This window comes from Diadema antillarum, unplaced genomic scaffold (genome assembly GCF_040938485.1).
Source record: "Diadema antillarum isolate AM-2024a unplaced genomic scaffold, OU_Dant_1.0 scf00000043, whole genome shotgun sequence".
Lineage (NCBI taxonomy): Eukaryota > Metazoa > Echinodermata > Echinoidea > Diadematoida > Diadematidae > Diadema > Diadema antillarum.
In genome coordinates, this window is record NW_027270932.1 from 1,253,445 (window position 1) to 1,270,078 (window position 16,634).

A 16,634-nucleotide genomic window follows, 5' to 3' on the forward strand; every position below is an offset into this window, starting at 1 on the left:
AATAGATGCGGTTTTGTCTCAAATCTTCCATAATCTGTGCTGATATGTTGTTTTGGATGTGGACTCACACATCACTGCAGAAGGTAGTGAATGCACACTAGACTTGCACAATTCAACTGTGCAAAGCCATCAAGTTTTGATAAACATGTTGAAGACAGTGGAAATTGTCCAAAAATTGATCGAAAGGTGAATGCTCAGGCTGTTATGTACACATCCGATCAAATTACCTAATTTGATTTTTTTTTTGTTTTTTTTTTTTTGGGGGGGGATTGTATTTATCAAAGGGATACCAAATTCTTAAATGATTTCAAGACATGAAAAGTTGTTGGTCACAATTTCCCTGAACATCCTTGGTTCCACTGCTTATATATAACATTGTAAAAACAAAATGATAAACGATGAAAAAGTTGTGATATGTGTTTGCTCTTGAGATCTCAACTGGGTTCCCTTCCTCTAAATCCACAAACAACCTTTGAGTTGTCACAGTTTGGTAGTTTGATTGCAAAACCTGCTAGACCAGTAGTTTCCACAGGTAAAAACTAGCATATACTGGTCATGAACGTTTGGTCACAATATGAACATTTCTATCTAGTCAGCTCATCTTAATCTTAAAAAAAAACCTTAATGCATCTGGACTTTCAAATTCACTTTGTGATGAAATACAAGACATCTGTTCTGTCACTACAGTTGTGACATCTTACTAACATATCAACGCCAGAGCCAAAATGCTTGCAAATGTCCCTGTACACTCTTTTGATTCTGAAAGCGAGCATCCTAGATTAGGCTTGCAAGTTTTTGAGCTAAAATCCGTTTCTTCCCTCTTTCCATGGAGCATACCAATTACACAAAATCATCTTCCCGGCTGGAAAACTGATTCAAAGTGTTCTAGCTGAAATGGGAGCAGACACCTCATTTAATCACAGTTATTCTGATTATGCTCATGTATACTACCAGCAGACAACTTTCAACAGTGATCTTCATCTCTATTGTCATATTGGAAATTGAGCAGGTGCACAATGATACACTTGATGTTTGTACAACTACAATAGTATTCAAACGGAAGTTACCCGGATGTTTTGATGCCCTTTCATTTTTTCCCACAGCTTCTTCTTGAGCGTGCCTTCGCCACTTCCGGAACTTTCAGTCCGTTCCGACACTTGCTTTCCGGAGCTCCCGCCCGTGAGAATGTTCGGCAGACTGGGGCGGTGCTTGCTGCTCGGGACCTTGGTGGCCGTGAGCACGGTGCCCGGCCGCCGCTTCGGCGACACCTCCTTGTCCTTGCCCTTTGATTCGAAGTAGATGTCGGGTTGGTCCGTGCTGCTCTCTTCCTCGTCACTCTCAAAGGAAATGATGCGGGCAGGCGACTTGGGCGGCTTCATGGTCTGCATCATCTCCTTTGGCGGCACCTTCTCCTCGTCGGAGACCTGTCGTACCGTGTCCATGATCTTATGCCGGTTCTCGCCTGGCATGTTGGTGATGATGTCGGTGAGAAGCGAGCTGTCGCTGCTGAGGAATTCCGTCTCTTGGTACGTCTTGCTCTTGGTCAGTGTGCCCTTGCGCTGCGGCTTGGGCACGCCCTCTGGCGCCCTGTGGTTATTGCTGTTGTTGAGCTGGCGCGAGAAGTCGCCGTTGGTCATGCCCGGGCGCGGCTCGCCGTTCAGGAGGGCCTCCTCCTCCCCCGAGATGCGCTGTAGACTGCTGTTGGAGCCCCGGCTGGAGGGGCTGCTGCTCTCGCGTCGCGTGACGGCCGGCGAGTGCTGAGGGCTGTAGGCAGGGGGCCCGTAGAGGAAGCCGTGCTCCGGATGGAGGTGCTGCCCTAAGATGGCTACCGTCGGTGTCTCTGGCGAGTCGGATGGAATGTCGTCAAAGTATTCCATGTCCTCCATGCTGCAAGCATGGTCATACCATTCCTGCATTTCAACAGAATGAACAAAGAATTACACTAAAAGTCTGATGGCATTCCACAAGGCATATCGGTTCATTTGAAATATCATATGCCACACACAGTATACTCCTTCCTGTGAATGTGTTAACCAATGTAGTGCATAAGATGTCATAGGAATGAAAATGTATTGGGTTCTAAGAGGGTAAATGGACAATAGCATATCACAATCTCCACACTTTGGGAGTGATTATGCAATTATTGTGCAGACATTCAAATATAGTGCATTGTGAGGTAATTATGCATTATCAATACACAATCCCATCCCCAAAGCAAGTGAGAGTGACGGAGCCTTGCATTTTCACCTTTGCTTGTGCAATCTTTTCCATCCACTGTCCAACGGTGTACCTCTCCGGCTGAGCGACGAACCCGTACATTGCACAATTGTAGTCGTCCACACACAGCACGGCAAAACCACCTGGCACACCAGACAGAAAAAAAAAAACAGGAATGAAAAGTTTTTTTTTTTAAAGAAAAAGTGAATGGTGTGATCTCCACTTAGAGTGCATGACTTTGCATTTAGATGATGATCTTCACTGCATATCAACTTCTTTCTCTCTTTAAGGTCACTCAGATGTGATATCAAATTCAAAGAAAATTCAATCGTACAGGAACATGCAGAAAAGAGTCAAGAAAAGAAGGTCCTGATATTTAATCCTCCAGAAGTGCTACCACCACAGAAGGTACACCTCTCACTGCCGTCCTTAAGTTCAACGACCTCCAGCTGGTCCAACCTCATCAATATCAATCGAAAGGTTTCTCTCTTCCCTACACCATCCTTCAGCCCTTCCCTACCACCTTCCTCTTTAAATGCTACCACTGGAGGAGGCATAGTACTCACTGCCGTCCTTAAGTTCAACGACCTCCAGCTGGACCATCCTCATCAGTATGAATGGAAATGCCTCTCTCCCCCTCCACCATCCCCCCATCACCCTCCTCCTTAAATGCTACCACCAGAGAAGGCATATTATTCACTGCTGTCCTGTAGTTCTATGACCTTCCTCTGGACCATTCTAATCAGTATGAACTTGAAAAATCTCTCCCCTCCCCCACCTCACCCTCCTTAAATGCTACCATCACAGGAGGCACACTCAGTGCCGTCCTTGAGTTCTACAACCTCCAGCGTGACAATCCTCGTCAGTATTACCTTAAAAACTCTCCCCCTCTACCCCCACCATCCTTAACCCTAACTAGGCCGGGGGGGGGGGGGGGGGGGGGGACCTCCGAGGCCCCCCCCCTCGACGTTTCGCGCGATGCATCGCAATCGCAAAAAGCTATTGCCGCGACGTTTCATGACTTTTTTCTTTCGAGTCTCCTGCATCTTTTGACACCAAATTTGCGACGCCCGGGCACGGGGTTCAAAAGTTATGCATAAATATGTACATGCATGTCTGACCAAAAATTGCTCGAAAACGTTAATTTGTGTACAATTTCAATGCAAACTGTGCTTATTGGCAAATTTCATAAAAGCATAATCATTTTGGTGTTTTATTGATTAAAATCAATAAATAACATATTTTCTTGTTCGGAGCGATGTCGCGGACAAATTTCATCGAAAAAACAACGAAAAACATAAAGTTGAAAAAACAGAGAAATACATAAGAAATTCAAAAAATCGATAGAATACTTTAGAATTTTTTCTGATATCACAATCTTTTTTACTACATTTGCTAAGGACACTAAAAAGAATATTTACACAAAAAATATGCCTGTTCTGAGCTTCATTTTGTGATTTATACCAAATATTCTGATTGTATGCATCATCATGCATAAATTAGCATAATTTAGCATAAATGATGATTTTTTGAAAAATTAACTTCATGGTATTTTAGATTACATCATAGGCAATGTGTGTGCCAATTTTCGTCGCAATCGCACGGTAGACGGCCGAGATCTGGAGGGGGGGCCTGGGAGCCCCCCCCCCCCCCCCCACCCCCGGCTCTATCAACTACCTAAATAGCCCGGCCTAATTAGGGTTAAATACTACCATCACAGGCACCCTCAATGCTGTCATTAATTTCAACAACACGTGGCTGGACCATCCTCATTAGTATAACCTTGAAAAATATCTACCCCAACACCATCCTCTTTAAATGCTACCATTGGAAGCACACTTACTGCCATCCTTGAGTTCAATGACCTCCAACTGGAACATCCTCATCAGTACAAATCTGAAATCTCCCCCCAGCAAAAGCTGCCACCCGCAGGAGGTGCACACTCACCGCCATGCTTTATTTAGTTCAACAATGTCCATCACCACCACCAACATCGCCACCACGATCACCACCACCATCACCATCACCACCACCATCACCATCACCACCACCATCATCACATTGAACAGTATCTACACCCCCCTCCTTAAATACCACCACTGGAGAAGGCATACTATTCATTGCCAATCTAAGTTCAACGACCTCCAGTTGGACCATCTTCATCAGTACAACTTTAAAGGTCTCTCTCCCCCTCCACCATTCCTCTTCATCCCCCATCCCTTTCCTCCTTAAATGCTACCACCGGAGTAGTCACAATACTTACTGCCGTCCTTGAGTTCGACGACCTCCAGCTGGTCCACCCTCATTGGGGAGCGGACGATGCGGTACTTCTCGCTGGCCTCCTTGGCGGTCGTCCGGCTGGGCTTGGCCAGGACCAGGGCGTCGGTGAACAGGAAGGCGTAGAGGGTCGTCTGAGGAGAGAGAATGCAACGATGCAGGTTGTTGGCAGAAGATTCTTGGACTGACAAGACTTGATTGATAAAGGTCTAGAGATACATTGTAGATCATAGGTACATGGATATAACTCAAGGCTAGATAGAAAGATAGCTAGATAGACAGAAAGATGAATAGATAGATGAATACAGAGATGAATAAACAGATAAATAGATACTTTAATAGAGAGATAGATATGATTGAAAAATGAATGGATGACGATATGCTATTGAAATATATAGGGAAATGCAGATATATAGACATATGGGTAGAAAGATAGTTAGATAGATGTAGGCAAAGACATATGACAGGTGAGTATTTTAATAGAAAAATAAAGAAAAATAGATCACAAGTAGGTAGAAAGATAGAATGGCATACTGTAAAACCAGAAATTTTCATGTACATGAAACTTTTGCGAACTTAACGAGGAGCCAAGATTTCGCAAAAGTAAAATGCACCAGAAATGTTTTTGTCTACACAAAGCATTGTATGTTGTGATCTAATTTATGCTAATATATGTAAATTCAAATGCACTGGAAAAAAAATCCCCCATAATAAAATGTGAGAAGAGGAAACTAGTCTAGTCTATACAGACCCTGCCTGTGCCCTTTTCTTGTAGCCTGAGGGGACCCTCCATCAGCAACCATCGCGGGTGGATGGGGGCAGCATTGGGCATCGGACTCCTGACGTCGAAGACGGAGTGCGCCTCTGCCAACTAAGGTGGAAGCAAGCCAAGATCAAAAGAGGAAAAATGGGTCATTAATGCGAGGGGCAGGTGCACAAGACTCCAATTCAAGACTACAGGAAGTTGTTTACAAATTTGGACAAACGTCCTGAACCTTACACTCAAAAGAAAAAAAGGATACAGAAACAATAACAAAATCATCTCAATCACTTATGCATTCCCAAAAGATGGCCTGTAATGTGCAGGACTGCAAATTGACACACGTGTCCAATCGTTTTCAGAATTTAAATGACTGCCAAGTTGGAGAGGATATTGGGGGGGGGGGCGGGAAGGGGGGAGGAATTATTCACATACCAGCAAAATGTACGAGAGTTTGGGGAATAAATATGACAATCACACATTAAGACAGTAAGAGATTTTTATGCATCAACAATTACTGTCTCTCCCTTGCCAGGCAGCTGGATGCCTGGGACAGTCTGAAGAGGTGCAAAGCTAACCATACAGCCTATAACAGTGTTTCTAGTAGGACACCCCTTTTAGATTTCATCTTTGCAACTTGAAAGCAACATTTTTGAAGCACACACCACCTGGCCAAAACAGATCCTTAGACTTATGTGTGACAAATTGTGCTACATCAAATAACTGAATAGGATAGGGAAATAACACAAAATATGAACATAATTTCTCACCCTGTTCAGCTCCTCACAACCGGCGGGTGCGTTGGAGACCTCGTAACCCTCCAAGATGGCCGCCACTCTCTCCATCTTCTTCCTCTCCTGCTCCTTCTTGATCTCGTGGTTGACGTGGGACACGAACTTGACGATGCCGTCAAACTGGAACCAAAAAAACAAAACAAAACAAAAACAAAATGGGGGAGGGGAATTACTGACAGATCAAGTTCCAGACTTTTGACGGACACAGAAACTAATGACTCATTCATTTTTTCAGGTATGATTCCTATTTTACCCCATTTTTTTTTCACAACTCACCATTTCCCCTTGATCTAATGAAGTATTGGACATTTGCTACAAACTACGAAGTGTTGAAAATAGAGCTCAATGCCTTAGAATAAAAGTAATCTATTCCTACAAATGTACACTGAAAAATACTTTTGATAATGGCTGGAGGTACATTTGATCAGTTGAAAATGAGCAGGGTGTTAACATCGTTGAGGTTGTACATATCACACTGAATATGGACTCTCTTGCATGAAATGCTCTATTTGATTTCACCGACACACAGTTAATGGATTTCACGACTTCCCGACAGCTCAAACTTGGCCCTCGCACCCACAACCGATATGGTGACCGTGCTTTCTCCGTTTGTGCCCCCCCCCCCTCTTTGGAACAACCTCCCTACTCTTATTCAGTCCTTTCAAGGACAGAAATGATGATTATGTATTGTTGATTATTTGTAATGTAGTTGATTTATTCATGTTTTTTTTTTGATAATTGTAAACATGTTTGTGTTAAGCGCTATATAAATCTTTCATATTATTATCATTATATATAAAGAAGTCAACCTCTTGATTGAATTTTCACTCAGTTAAAGGCCTGAATTTAGATATGACACAAATACAATGCTAGATCATCTCTGTTGGTATCCACTGCCTGTACTCTCCACTATGCTAAATAATTTGAAGCTTTTGGAGCCCTGCCAAGCGAGTTTGAGACCTTGACAATCTGACTGCACACTTACCGTGTCCTTGAGGGCGGCCTTTGCCACTTCGTCCTCGCAATTCTTGTACACCCTCTCCACCATCAGATGGTATTTAGTAATCTTCTGCATGGGGTACACCAGGAGGTCGTTGAGGCCACGCAGTTTCAGCTGGCGAGACATTGTGTGCTGCTCGCACCACTGGGGAGCGGGAGGTGGAAGAGAAGGCAAACACATTTTTTTTTTGTCATTTGCAGAACTAGATAATAAAAACCAGGAGGAGGTTAAATTTAAGAGCTCCTAAAGGTCCCTCCCTATCTCCCAAGCTGGTAGATATCTTGATAGAGTTCTTACTAGATTTCTGCAAGTGACAAACAAAATACAAATTTGGTACAATTTGAATGGTGGAAATATTCATTTTGCAAGTGCATGAGTGTCCGACGAATATTTGGAGCACTTCCTTGCCTCCCCCCCATTATGAAGAGCTTTAATCTTTGGAAGGGAATTCCCAGACATAATAAAATTGTGATCTGTCAATAAATAAATCAATCAATCAATCAATCAATCAATCAATCAATCAATCAATCAATCAATCAATCAATCAATCAATCAATCAATTCAATCAATTGGTCAATCAATATTTTTATCTATCTATCTATCTATCTATCTATCTATCTATCTATCTATCTATCTACCTATCTATCTTGCCAGCTATGTATGCGATCCAAATTACTCTATACGACAAGACAGTTCTCCTGTATACTACCACACTACTGCCATAAATGAGTCAACTCACAGACCAGCTGTTCTCTTACCTCAAAGAAAGCCCGGAGTATATCGTTTTCCTTCGTCTTCTCCCTGACGTATTCTAGACAGCTCTCCTCCTCAACACAAAACTTGAAGTATGCCGTGAAGTGGTCTGAAAACTGTAGTAAAAGCACAATGCACAGAATAAAAAACAAAATCAATTACGCATGGTTGGGACCAGTCAGAGTCAGAGCAGAAGGAATACAAGTGTAAACTCAAAGACAGAGAGAAGGTGAGGGAGAGATAATCTACAATGGGCATATGTGACCCACCACGTCTAAAGGATCTGAACGTTGCTGACGGCTGAGCCGAGAAAATCAAGTTTGAAGTCAGATCATCATTTTAATCGGTCAAAACCATTGACTTTCCAGTTTTTGACATAATTTTTGTAGTCTAATGTTTGGCCTATCATGTACCAAAACTGAGAAGGTAAATGATCAGAGGAGTTGGGAGAAATTAGCGTTTTTCTGGGCCAAGATTTTTTGAGTTTAAACGGAGCAAAAATGTGTCCAAAGATTTGCATTTAGCGCCGCAGATAAACTCCGCCCTAGCAACAAGGAAGTGATCTTATTGATGAGTGCGTGGCATCCTGGTTACCGTTTGGTCGTGTGTAGACCGCTGGCGCTAAGCTTGAATGAACATCACAGAGGTCGCTAGGGGCTTCTCTTCTCTTATCAACAGGTGAAAATTGTCTTCTCTCCCTTGATCACTATTGCGTCGGAAGGAAAACTTTGAAGGCGGTTTTCTCAAAATGCCAATTTCCTAGACCACTCAACATGCTGTCTTAAAATCATTGACATATCTGCAAGCGAGTACTTTTATGAGTCGTGTTATGTATGCAATTAAAGTACAAGAGTAAGGGAATAATGTCGTGTCATTTTCAAAAAGTCGACCTCCTCCAACTTTCGGATCCTTTTGTTGTAGCAGGTCACATATGTATGAATAACCCAGGTTTATCAGGGTGTAATCTTCTTGTGGTGGTAAGAGAAGAATTTGAACCAAGCAGCAATATGATTAAATCTCATGAGATTTAGCAGATTATTCTTTTGAAGTCTTTCTCGGTTTCCACAATGCCGCTTCGAAGAAAAAAAAAATAAAAACATACTCTTGAATATCTACACAAAAACACCCTTTTTTTTTAGCCAGCATGCATGTTGATGTGAATAGTGACATATTTCAGATTTTCTCAAGATCGAGTACACATCCCCCGAGGATGCATCTCATATAAAAACTTACATCTTGAAAGCATTTTTGTTTAAGTGGTAGCCCAGTCCAGATAAACAAACAAGGTAAAATTTCCATCTGTCACTTTCCTATGCTTCAGCATCCATCAGCGGATTGCCCTATTTTGTGTGTCCAAACAATGCATTCCATTTCACGGCTTACAAGAATCAACAGATCAAGCTTTGACATATTGTTTCCTTGCTACGACAGACTAAAAAAAAAAGAAGAGGAATATTTACAAATCAGATGGTTTCACATCAAGTGACAACAGAGGGCGCACTTTCAGATCAGCATTGAATCACACAGTTCAGGACTTGCTGTAAAACTTTGTGCTTGTAAGTGGAGGCAAGATCTTATTCTTGCTATCAAACATGAGTAAGCTTTTGGAAAGTGTTGAATTACTGTTTTAACTAAAAAAGTATAATTTTTCACGAATCAGGACTTCCCGACAATATCGCAAGTAGTTAAATTCGTGAGTGGGAGGAGGTAATGAACAGAGAAATGTATGTGTACACGTCACATTCAAGTCAAGATCAGAGCTGGAATTTTTGCGTGTTGTTAGATTCGCAGACAGCACCCAATCTGCGAAAATCTAGAAAATAAAATCCTCGCAAAATATAGGGCATATACAGTACTTTGCAAAATGCTTCTTGTGCATCTCTACCTACAATGGCAGCCTCATCACAGCAATTGTGTCATGATCAATAAGCATTTTACTGTGAAAATCTGCCTCCCCCTCCCCCCCCCAAAAAAAAAATACTGAGCAAGGACAACTCACCCCCTCAAAGGCGACCGCGATGTCGTGGGCGTTCAAGGGCTTGCCGCTAGTCCTGGCCTTGTCCACGATCCCTTTGAGGTTGTCCTTCCAGAAACTGGTGTGTGCCGTCTCCAGATCTGTTATATTGCTAAAAATCTTCTCTGTCTCAATCTGGTACGCACAAACATGCACAAAAGAAAAACAAAATAACAGGAGGGAAGTGTACTCCCCGAGTAAAAGATTGCACAAAAGTGCTAAATATTTGCAGTAGATATCAATCAGAATGAAAGGTGATGTTATTTTTCTTCCCAGATGCGATTGTAACTATACAGCTGACAGCAACTGCTACAGATTGTCAAATTATCCTAAATATTTTCAAACTCATCAATCACAACCTTTTCATGATTGTCTCATGATACAAATACTCCTGACTGGTGTTTGGTAAAAGTTTTGAGTTTAGCTTTCAGGACGTAAATTCAAATGTACTAATATAAGGGCAGAAATGGAGAAAAGCAAAATATGAATTGGCTGAGAAAAATCTTTAAAATGACAAAAAAACAAAAAAACAAAACAAAACAAAACAAAACAAAACACTTCTTTAATTCATTGTTATGCTTCCAAATATCAGATGCAGATATGAGGAGGGTTACTCCTCTGGAGAGGACCACAACATTACATTCATTGTTGTTGATCAAAAACATTTATTTCTTTCCACCCAGAAAAGAGATTGATCCATGCGACCTTTTGTGGGGTTTGTGACATGCATACAGCTGGGTGTAGGCCTATACAATCTTCAACAGGGCAGTCTACCACGTACCTCATTTAGTATAGCTTCCACTTGTAGATTGAAGAGACAACACATGTACAGCTGGAGAAACAAACAAAAAATAAGAAAAACTTAATTATCACATTTAGAATTTTATGAACACAGTAGCAGATTAATGCAATGTGAACACAAGATATTCATAACACATGACCTTGGCTGAAGATTACAAATAGAGAAAAAAAAAAACACAGCACACCTACTGTAGACAATTTTTGTATTGTTTACGAAAAGAAAATCTGTGACAGATGTACAGATGATAAAAATCAAATCAAATGCTGCATTCCCATTGTTGGGAAAATCAAGCTGTGTTTGGATTGAATGTTTTGAGAATGAATTCAACTCTTTTATGAAATATCGATATTGATGGGGCTCAGATGTGTTAAATGTAATTTTTGTGTCCCCACTAAGGAAATTCTATGATTCATTTTCAAGTGAAAGAGCCAGGACATGATTGACCATGGCAACCAAGGTCTCCTTTCACCATCATCATACAGGAGGGTAACGGTTGGAGGGTCAGAGGTCACAGGTCGGCACTCACATCTATGATGACCCGGATCTGCTTGATGTACTTAGCCTCCGTGGCCAGGAGTTCCCAGATGCCTTCTTGAAGCTCCTTCTCCTTCTTGGACATTGCCTGCTGGATGTCCACATCGATCAGATCCTTCCACGAGTTCTCCTACGAGGGAGCGAGTCACAGAGAAGAGGAGGGGTCATTAGGGGCAAGGGTCACAGGTCAGAGGGTCATGGGTCAGAGGAAGGAACATGAGGGGAGGTCACTAAGAGAGCACTACAGCAACCCACATTTGTATATTTGGGGAGGGTATATGAGTAGGAACTTGCTCTGCAGATTCACCATGGTGATGTATCAAAATGTACATTTGAGTCATCATTTCAGCATATTGGACGCTTCGGACAGTGAAAGACAAATGGTGACAAAAACAATAATGAGGATACTACATGTACTACTACTACTACTATTACAACTATGACTACTACTACTACTACTATTACTACTACTACTGCTACTATACTACTACTACTATTACTACTACTACTATTACTACTACTACTGCTACTATACTACTACTACTACTACTACTACTACTACTACTACTACTACTACTGCTACTACTACTACTGTTGCTGCTGCAACCATTGAAAATATTGTAATGATAACACTGGTCATCATCAATAAAGTACCATTAGAAAAAAATCATATTCATATCTCTCAGTGATTCTAACAATAATGATAATAAAATATATCTGACATCATAAGAGAAGTATTGGAAGGGGGATATTCTTCAACTAGGAGAACCAAAGGCAAGAAACTATATTTTCTAATAATGTTTAGTTGAGCATCAGTTTCGCATCACTGGTATCAATACAAGATTTGTGTTGCCATATATGCAATAAGTCAAAATTTGTATACATGTATATAACCCATGGGCTAAATTCAAACTACCCTGGTGAATTTGGGCCCAAGAGTTTCAAAAAAAGGGTTTTGGATGCCAGAAATGTGGTCTTACCATGAAGAATGTCTTTGGGTCCTCATCATTCTCCCGGTGGTACTGGAGGCAGAGGAGGGGCGGGAAACCTGGAAGGCCCTGGACCAGGTAGTGGTCCAGTTCCTTCTGTAGCTTAATCAGTCTTGGATCCATTTGGGCCTAAATATGTAGATTTCATTTTTTTTTTTAATGTGGTGATTGGGGGGAAAGATGAGCAACAGAGAAATCAAATTAGTATCCATTTGTAGTGGCATGGTACAGGAAATACAGTGTTATATATATGATCTATTACAAACCCAGGTGTGATACACACAAAGTCTATGAGGACATCTACACTGTATGTTATGAATACATCTTGGGAAACAATAGATTAATACTACCGATACCACACCTGAATTCATAATTGTGGTGTCAAGCACCCAGAGTTGTGATTATAGGAACAAGGGAATACCCATTAGATTCCTGTCGCCACGTACATTACAGATGAATTTACATGTCTGTCTGTCTGTCTGTCTGTATGTATGTATATGTATGCGAATACTATGAATTTAAGCATGAATGCAACATATTATGTGGTCACATAATCCATGTACAATGGCCAGTGTGAATCACATATACCTGACAAGAGGTATAATGGCTACACAATGAAACAGGACTCCCGAAAATACAATTGTATGGCACCGTTTTCAAACCCCTCTATCATTCGTGCCTCAAATTCTGTGCATAAAATTTGCTTGTTCTGCTTGGTGAACTTTAAAAGTCCCGATAATAATATCTGTGACATGCATGCCCTCCCTTAACCTCATGTGGAGCCATGATTTTAAACTCCGGTGATACAAATGGCTTGCAATGCTGTTCTTGGAAAAATTCCCCTGCCAAAAATTATTAACGAGTGCAGTGTCTTTTGGTTGTTGTTTTTCTAGATGTAATTGCTCGGCTGTGCTTTGCCAGTTTGTACTGCATAGACCTTCACTCATAAAGGACAAAATATGACGATGAAACGTCAATGCACATTTCACGTTTCGGTTATAACGAGACATTTACAACATTGCACCTACACGTCATAAAGCCGTTTGCTCGAAAACAGATGGTGGAGGGTAAACATGTGGAACATTATGACTATAACACTGGGACGCTTGGAGGCATGGTAACGTTTTTCAAATATGACCCAACAACGAGAAAGAGAGCACAGAAAAAAAATATGACGGGTGGTGAAAAATTTTCCCAGAGACACCGAAGATCGAGGTGCACTTTTGTATGAGCAAGAAAAAACCCCAAACCCAAGCGTACAGTTTGACTGTTGACATATAGACACCTGAATGGATGCGACAGAGCGACGAGAAAGAATTTGTGGGACTACATGTGTGGAGAGACTGGAGAAAAATATGCAACTGGATACTTTTTAAAAACAGCTCCCTCTACCCCTTGAGGGAGGGTTATGGGAGGTGGGATATTTTCAACCTGCAACACAACAGCACAAGCGGGAGGTCCTTTTTTTCCCCCTGTTTTTTCTGTTCTTTATTTATATGGATGAGATTTCCCATCTGCATTTTTTCTATTTTCAGTTTTATTCAAAACAGCATGCTTTGTTCAGCTGCTCTAAATGAGAGTCCTCTGATAAGATACACTATTATCTGCAGTGTTTATCTACTGAATGTTTTGAATGATGATCATTTCTTTTGCTATTTAAACTTGCCTGAATTTTGGTGTTAAAGTTCCTTTGACACTTGTTTCAAGGATTAAAGGAAATTTTGCACTCCGATCATGTTTGCATGAAAAAAAAAATCCCTTCCGCCCTTGAGCAAAAATGATAACAAACAACTAACAATGTTGAAAGTTGCGGATATTGCTCTTAATAGAGAGACATATAGAGTCTATATTGAAGAATTGAGCATGATGAGGCAAATGTATTGGTACACTTTGTGGTATAAAATAGTTGTCTAGCTCACAAAGCTTTGAAGTCATTAACAAATGTATGGAAGGTATAAATAAGACTGTTCCTCCACCGTTACACATTGAGAGAACATGACTGAAAGAAGAGTGGGCTGATTTCATAGCGTATTCAAATTAATTGATTATCTTCCTTCAAATAGTGAGATTTAATGTTATAGCTTTAATATCCTGTTCCAAAACAATCTTATTTTCACTTGTGCAATAAAGGCACTGCATACAACGTTGTTGCTACACCAGGTAAGTCACGGGGAAGCGAAAGACACAATCTTGAAGTTGCCGTGGAAATTTGATGGGTCATAAATGCACAAAATTATTGTTCTACCCGCAGAATCTGAATACACTATGAAATTGGCACCAATTGTTTATAACATGAACGAACAACTCATTTTACAGATAGCAGCCTTCATGCATACACTTAAATTCTGACTGAAAGGATGTAATACTTATTAATATATTCCATATAAACATTTGGTCCAAACTAAAAATTTATTTTTCAACTTTAAGAAAAAAAGGGAAAGCTAATTGCATTTTGTTGTTTCAATTCGAAGTTATGAGCACTCTGGCCATATTTTCACTCCTCAATTGACAAAACATTGTATATCAATGTTTTCGACAACAGGAAATTTTAATCATGATTAGAATGCTACAGTGTGTGAACATATGTACAAAATTTTACTTTCAACAATTTAATTTTTGTTCAAGACATTTTGAAATGTCTTGAAATTCAAATTGAACACTCAAGGTTGCAGTCCCTCTTTAGTAGCTAGGAACTCAACATTTCCAAACATTTTTTTTTTCTTGAGAATTAGTGTTGATATCAGAAAAGTATTTGATTCACTGTGATCTATGTGATTTTATTTCTTCTAAAGGCTCACTGTGTCCTCTAGAAAAGTCTTGAGAAAGAAAAAAACCAATACAATTCTGTCCAAAGTTTCGCACTGAAACGGCATACGGACTGTTGGAGGTGCTTGTCTATGAGATAATTATTCAAGCTACCTTTCCTGTGCTTAATTGTTTTGCCCATTGGCACATCAACTGGCTTGTTCTAACCTTCAACACGCCATGTTGGCCTTTTGGTAGGAATGGTACATTGTTTCAACGGTGTAGGTTTGTTACCGCCAAGTCATGGGGGTATTGCGAAAACCAGAGGATGAAATATGCCAGGAAAATTCTGGCCGAGCTCTTTGGCGTATGTAGTGTTTAACAAGATGGATTTAGCCAGAAACTTTGCAATAAGCTGCTCATGAAGGCTGCTATTACTGTAGATACACAATGCAAAGAAAGAGTTGTACAACAATTGAATTCTTGGAGAAAAAAAATCAATGTAAAAGACTGATAAAGGGGTTTGAGGGGGGAGGGTAGGGGAGGGTAACACCAAAACTATGCAAACTATACAAGTGTAATGAGGAAACAATAACAAAAACACAAGACCAAAGCATCTACCGTGAAAGCTACAGCAACAATAACGAGTACAGCAAAACAACACAACACAGTGAATACATGTAGTGTACAATATCTAGTGACACGCAATACACGTAAGAATATGTGCTAAGATACAACAGGTAGCAAATTATATTAAAACAAGAATATATGGACATTACTTATGAAGACATATAAAAAAAATAATTTATGCCACAAAAATATTAGTTCTCACTGAAAATGAAAACAACAGGTCATGTAAACACTATCAAAGACCAAACACAATGTACTCTGATTAGATTACATCCCTAAAGGGTCTACATAAGTCACTTTGCTATATCACAGATCTACCACTGAGATTCTACACAGATTTTGCACTATTCAGTTTCTCACATGACAAAATTTATGGTTCCAGTACAAAGAACACAAACACATGAAACATAGACGTGCAGTGCACACACGCTATTTAACACACAGATATCACAAACATTTATACAGACCTAATAAAACAAAACCTCACAATTTGTCTCTACCATTTGTTACATACGTACGTGTAGAAACGAATCTAGCAAACAATTCAGATGTATACAAGCAAAAACACTAGCAGTCACAGATATCTTCAATGACCGGGAGCTCCATTTTCATCTGAAACCATTATTTCTACCGCCTACCTTCAATTCATTCTCGAGTAACAATACCGTGTCATACACCGTCCATCATCTTTAACAAATCTACTCTTATACCTCTTGGACTAATTCAATTCCATAATGTTTGTATGCACATAATATACAGCACATTTTTTTTTCTTTCTAGAAATAAAAGAGTTGGACATTATAACCTACATTCAACTCATACAGTGGCAGTTAATAAAATCCTACGTGACAAATTAGAAAAAGCAGCTCTATCTACTGCATAAGTTTCGACTTCTCCATGATAATTAGAAGCACTGTGCATTAAAATGTTCAACACAAACATAAACTTATACAAAAGCAGCAACAAACCCATATAAAAAGTAAAGATAAGATTGTTTGAGCAAAGCCTTCTACACAGTTTCAATTGACGTGAGTTAGTTCGAAATCTGACTCGAATTTCTCTTGGGAAGAACCCCTACGAGACGCTGTATCTGCAACATTTTTAGAACCCTTTTATTTG

At 40.3% G+C, this 16,634-nt stretch overlaps 1 protein-coding gene across 1 annotated transcript in view; it reads right to left on the reverse strand.

Annotated features, from left to right (window-relative positions):
• Positions 1-269: 269 nt before the first annotated feature.
• LOC139713321 (pleckstrin homology domain-containing family G member 5-like) overlaps positions 270-16,634 on the reverse strand; it is a 117,448-nt gene continuing 101,083 nt past the window's right edge. The window contains exons 8-18 of the mRNA XM_071625070.1: positions 12,132-12,269; positions 11,144-11,281; positions 10,597-10,647; positions 9,801-9,950; positions 7,807-7,917; positions 7,034-7,192; positions 6,025-6,168; positions 5,246-5,365; positions 4,481-4,628; positions 2,248-2,360; positions 270-1,910 (exon numbers count right to left, since the gene is read on the reverse strand). Of these exons, the coding sequence (XP_071481171.1) occupies positions 1,053-1,910; positions 2,248-2,360; positions 4,481-4,628; positions 5,246-5,365; positions 6,025-6,168; positions 7,034-7,192; positions 7,807-7,917; positions 9,801-9,950; positions 10,597-10,647; positions 11,144-11,281; positions 12,132-12,269 (2,130 nt within the window). The 3' untranslated portion in view covers positions 270-1,052. The remainder of the gene's footprint in view (positions 1,911-2,247; positions 2,361-4,480; positions 4,629-5,245; positions 5,366-6,024; positions 6,169-7,033; positions 7,193-7,806; positions 7,918-9,800; positions 9,951-10,596; positions 10,648-11,143; positions 11,282-12,131; positions 12,270-16,634) is intronic.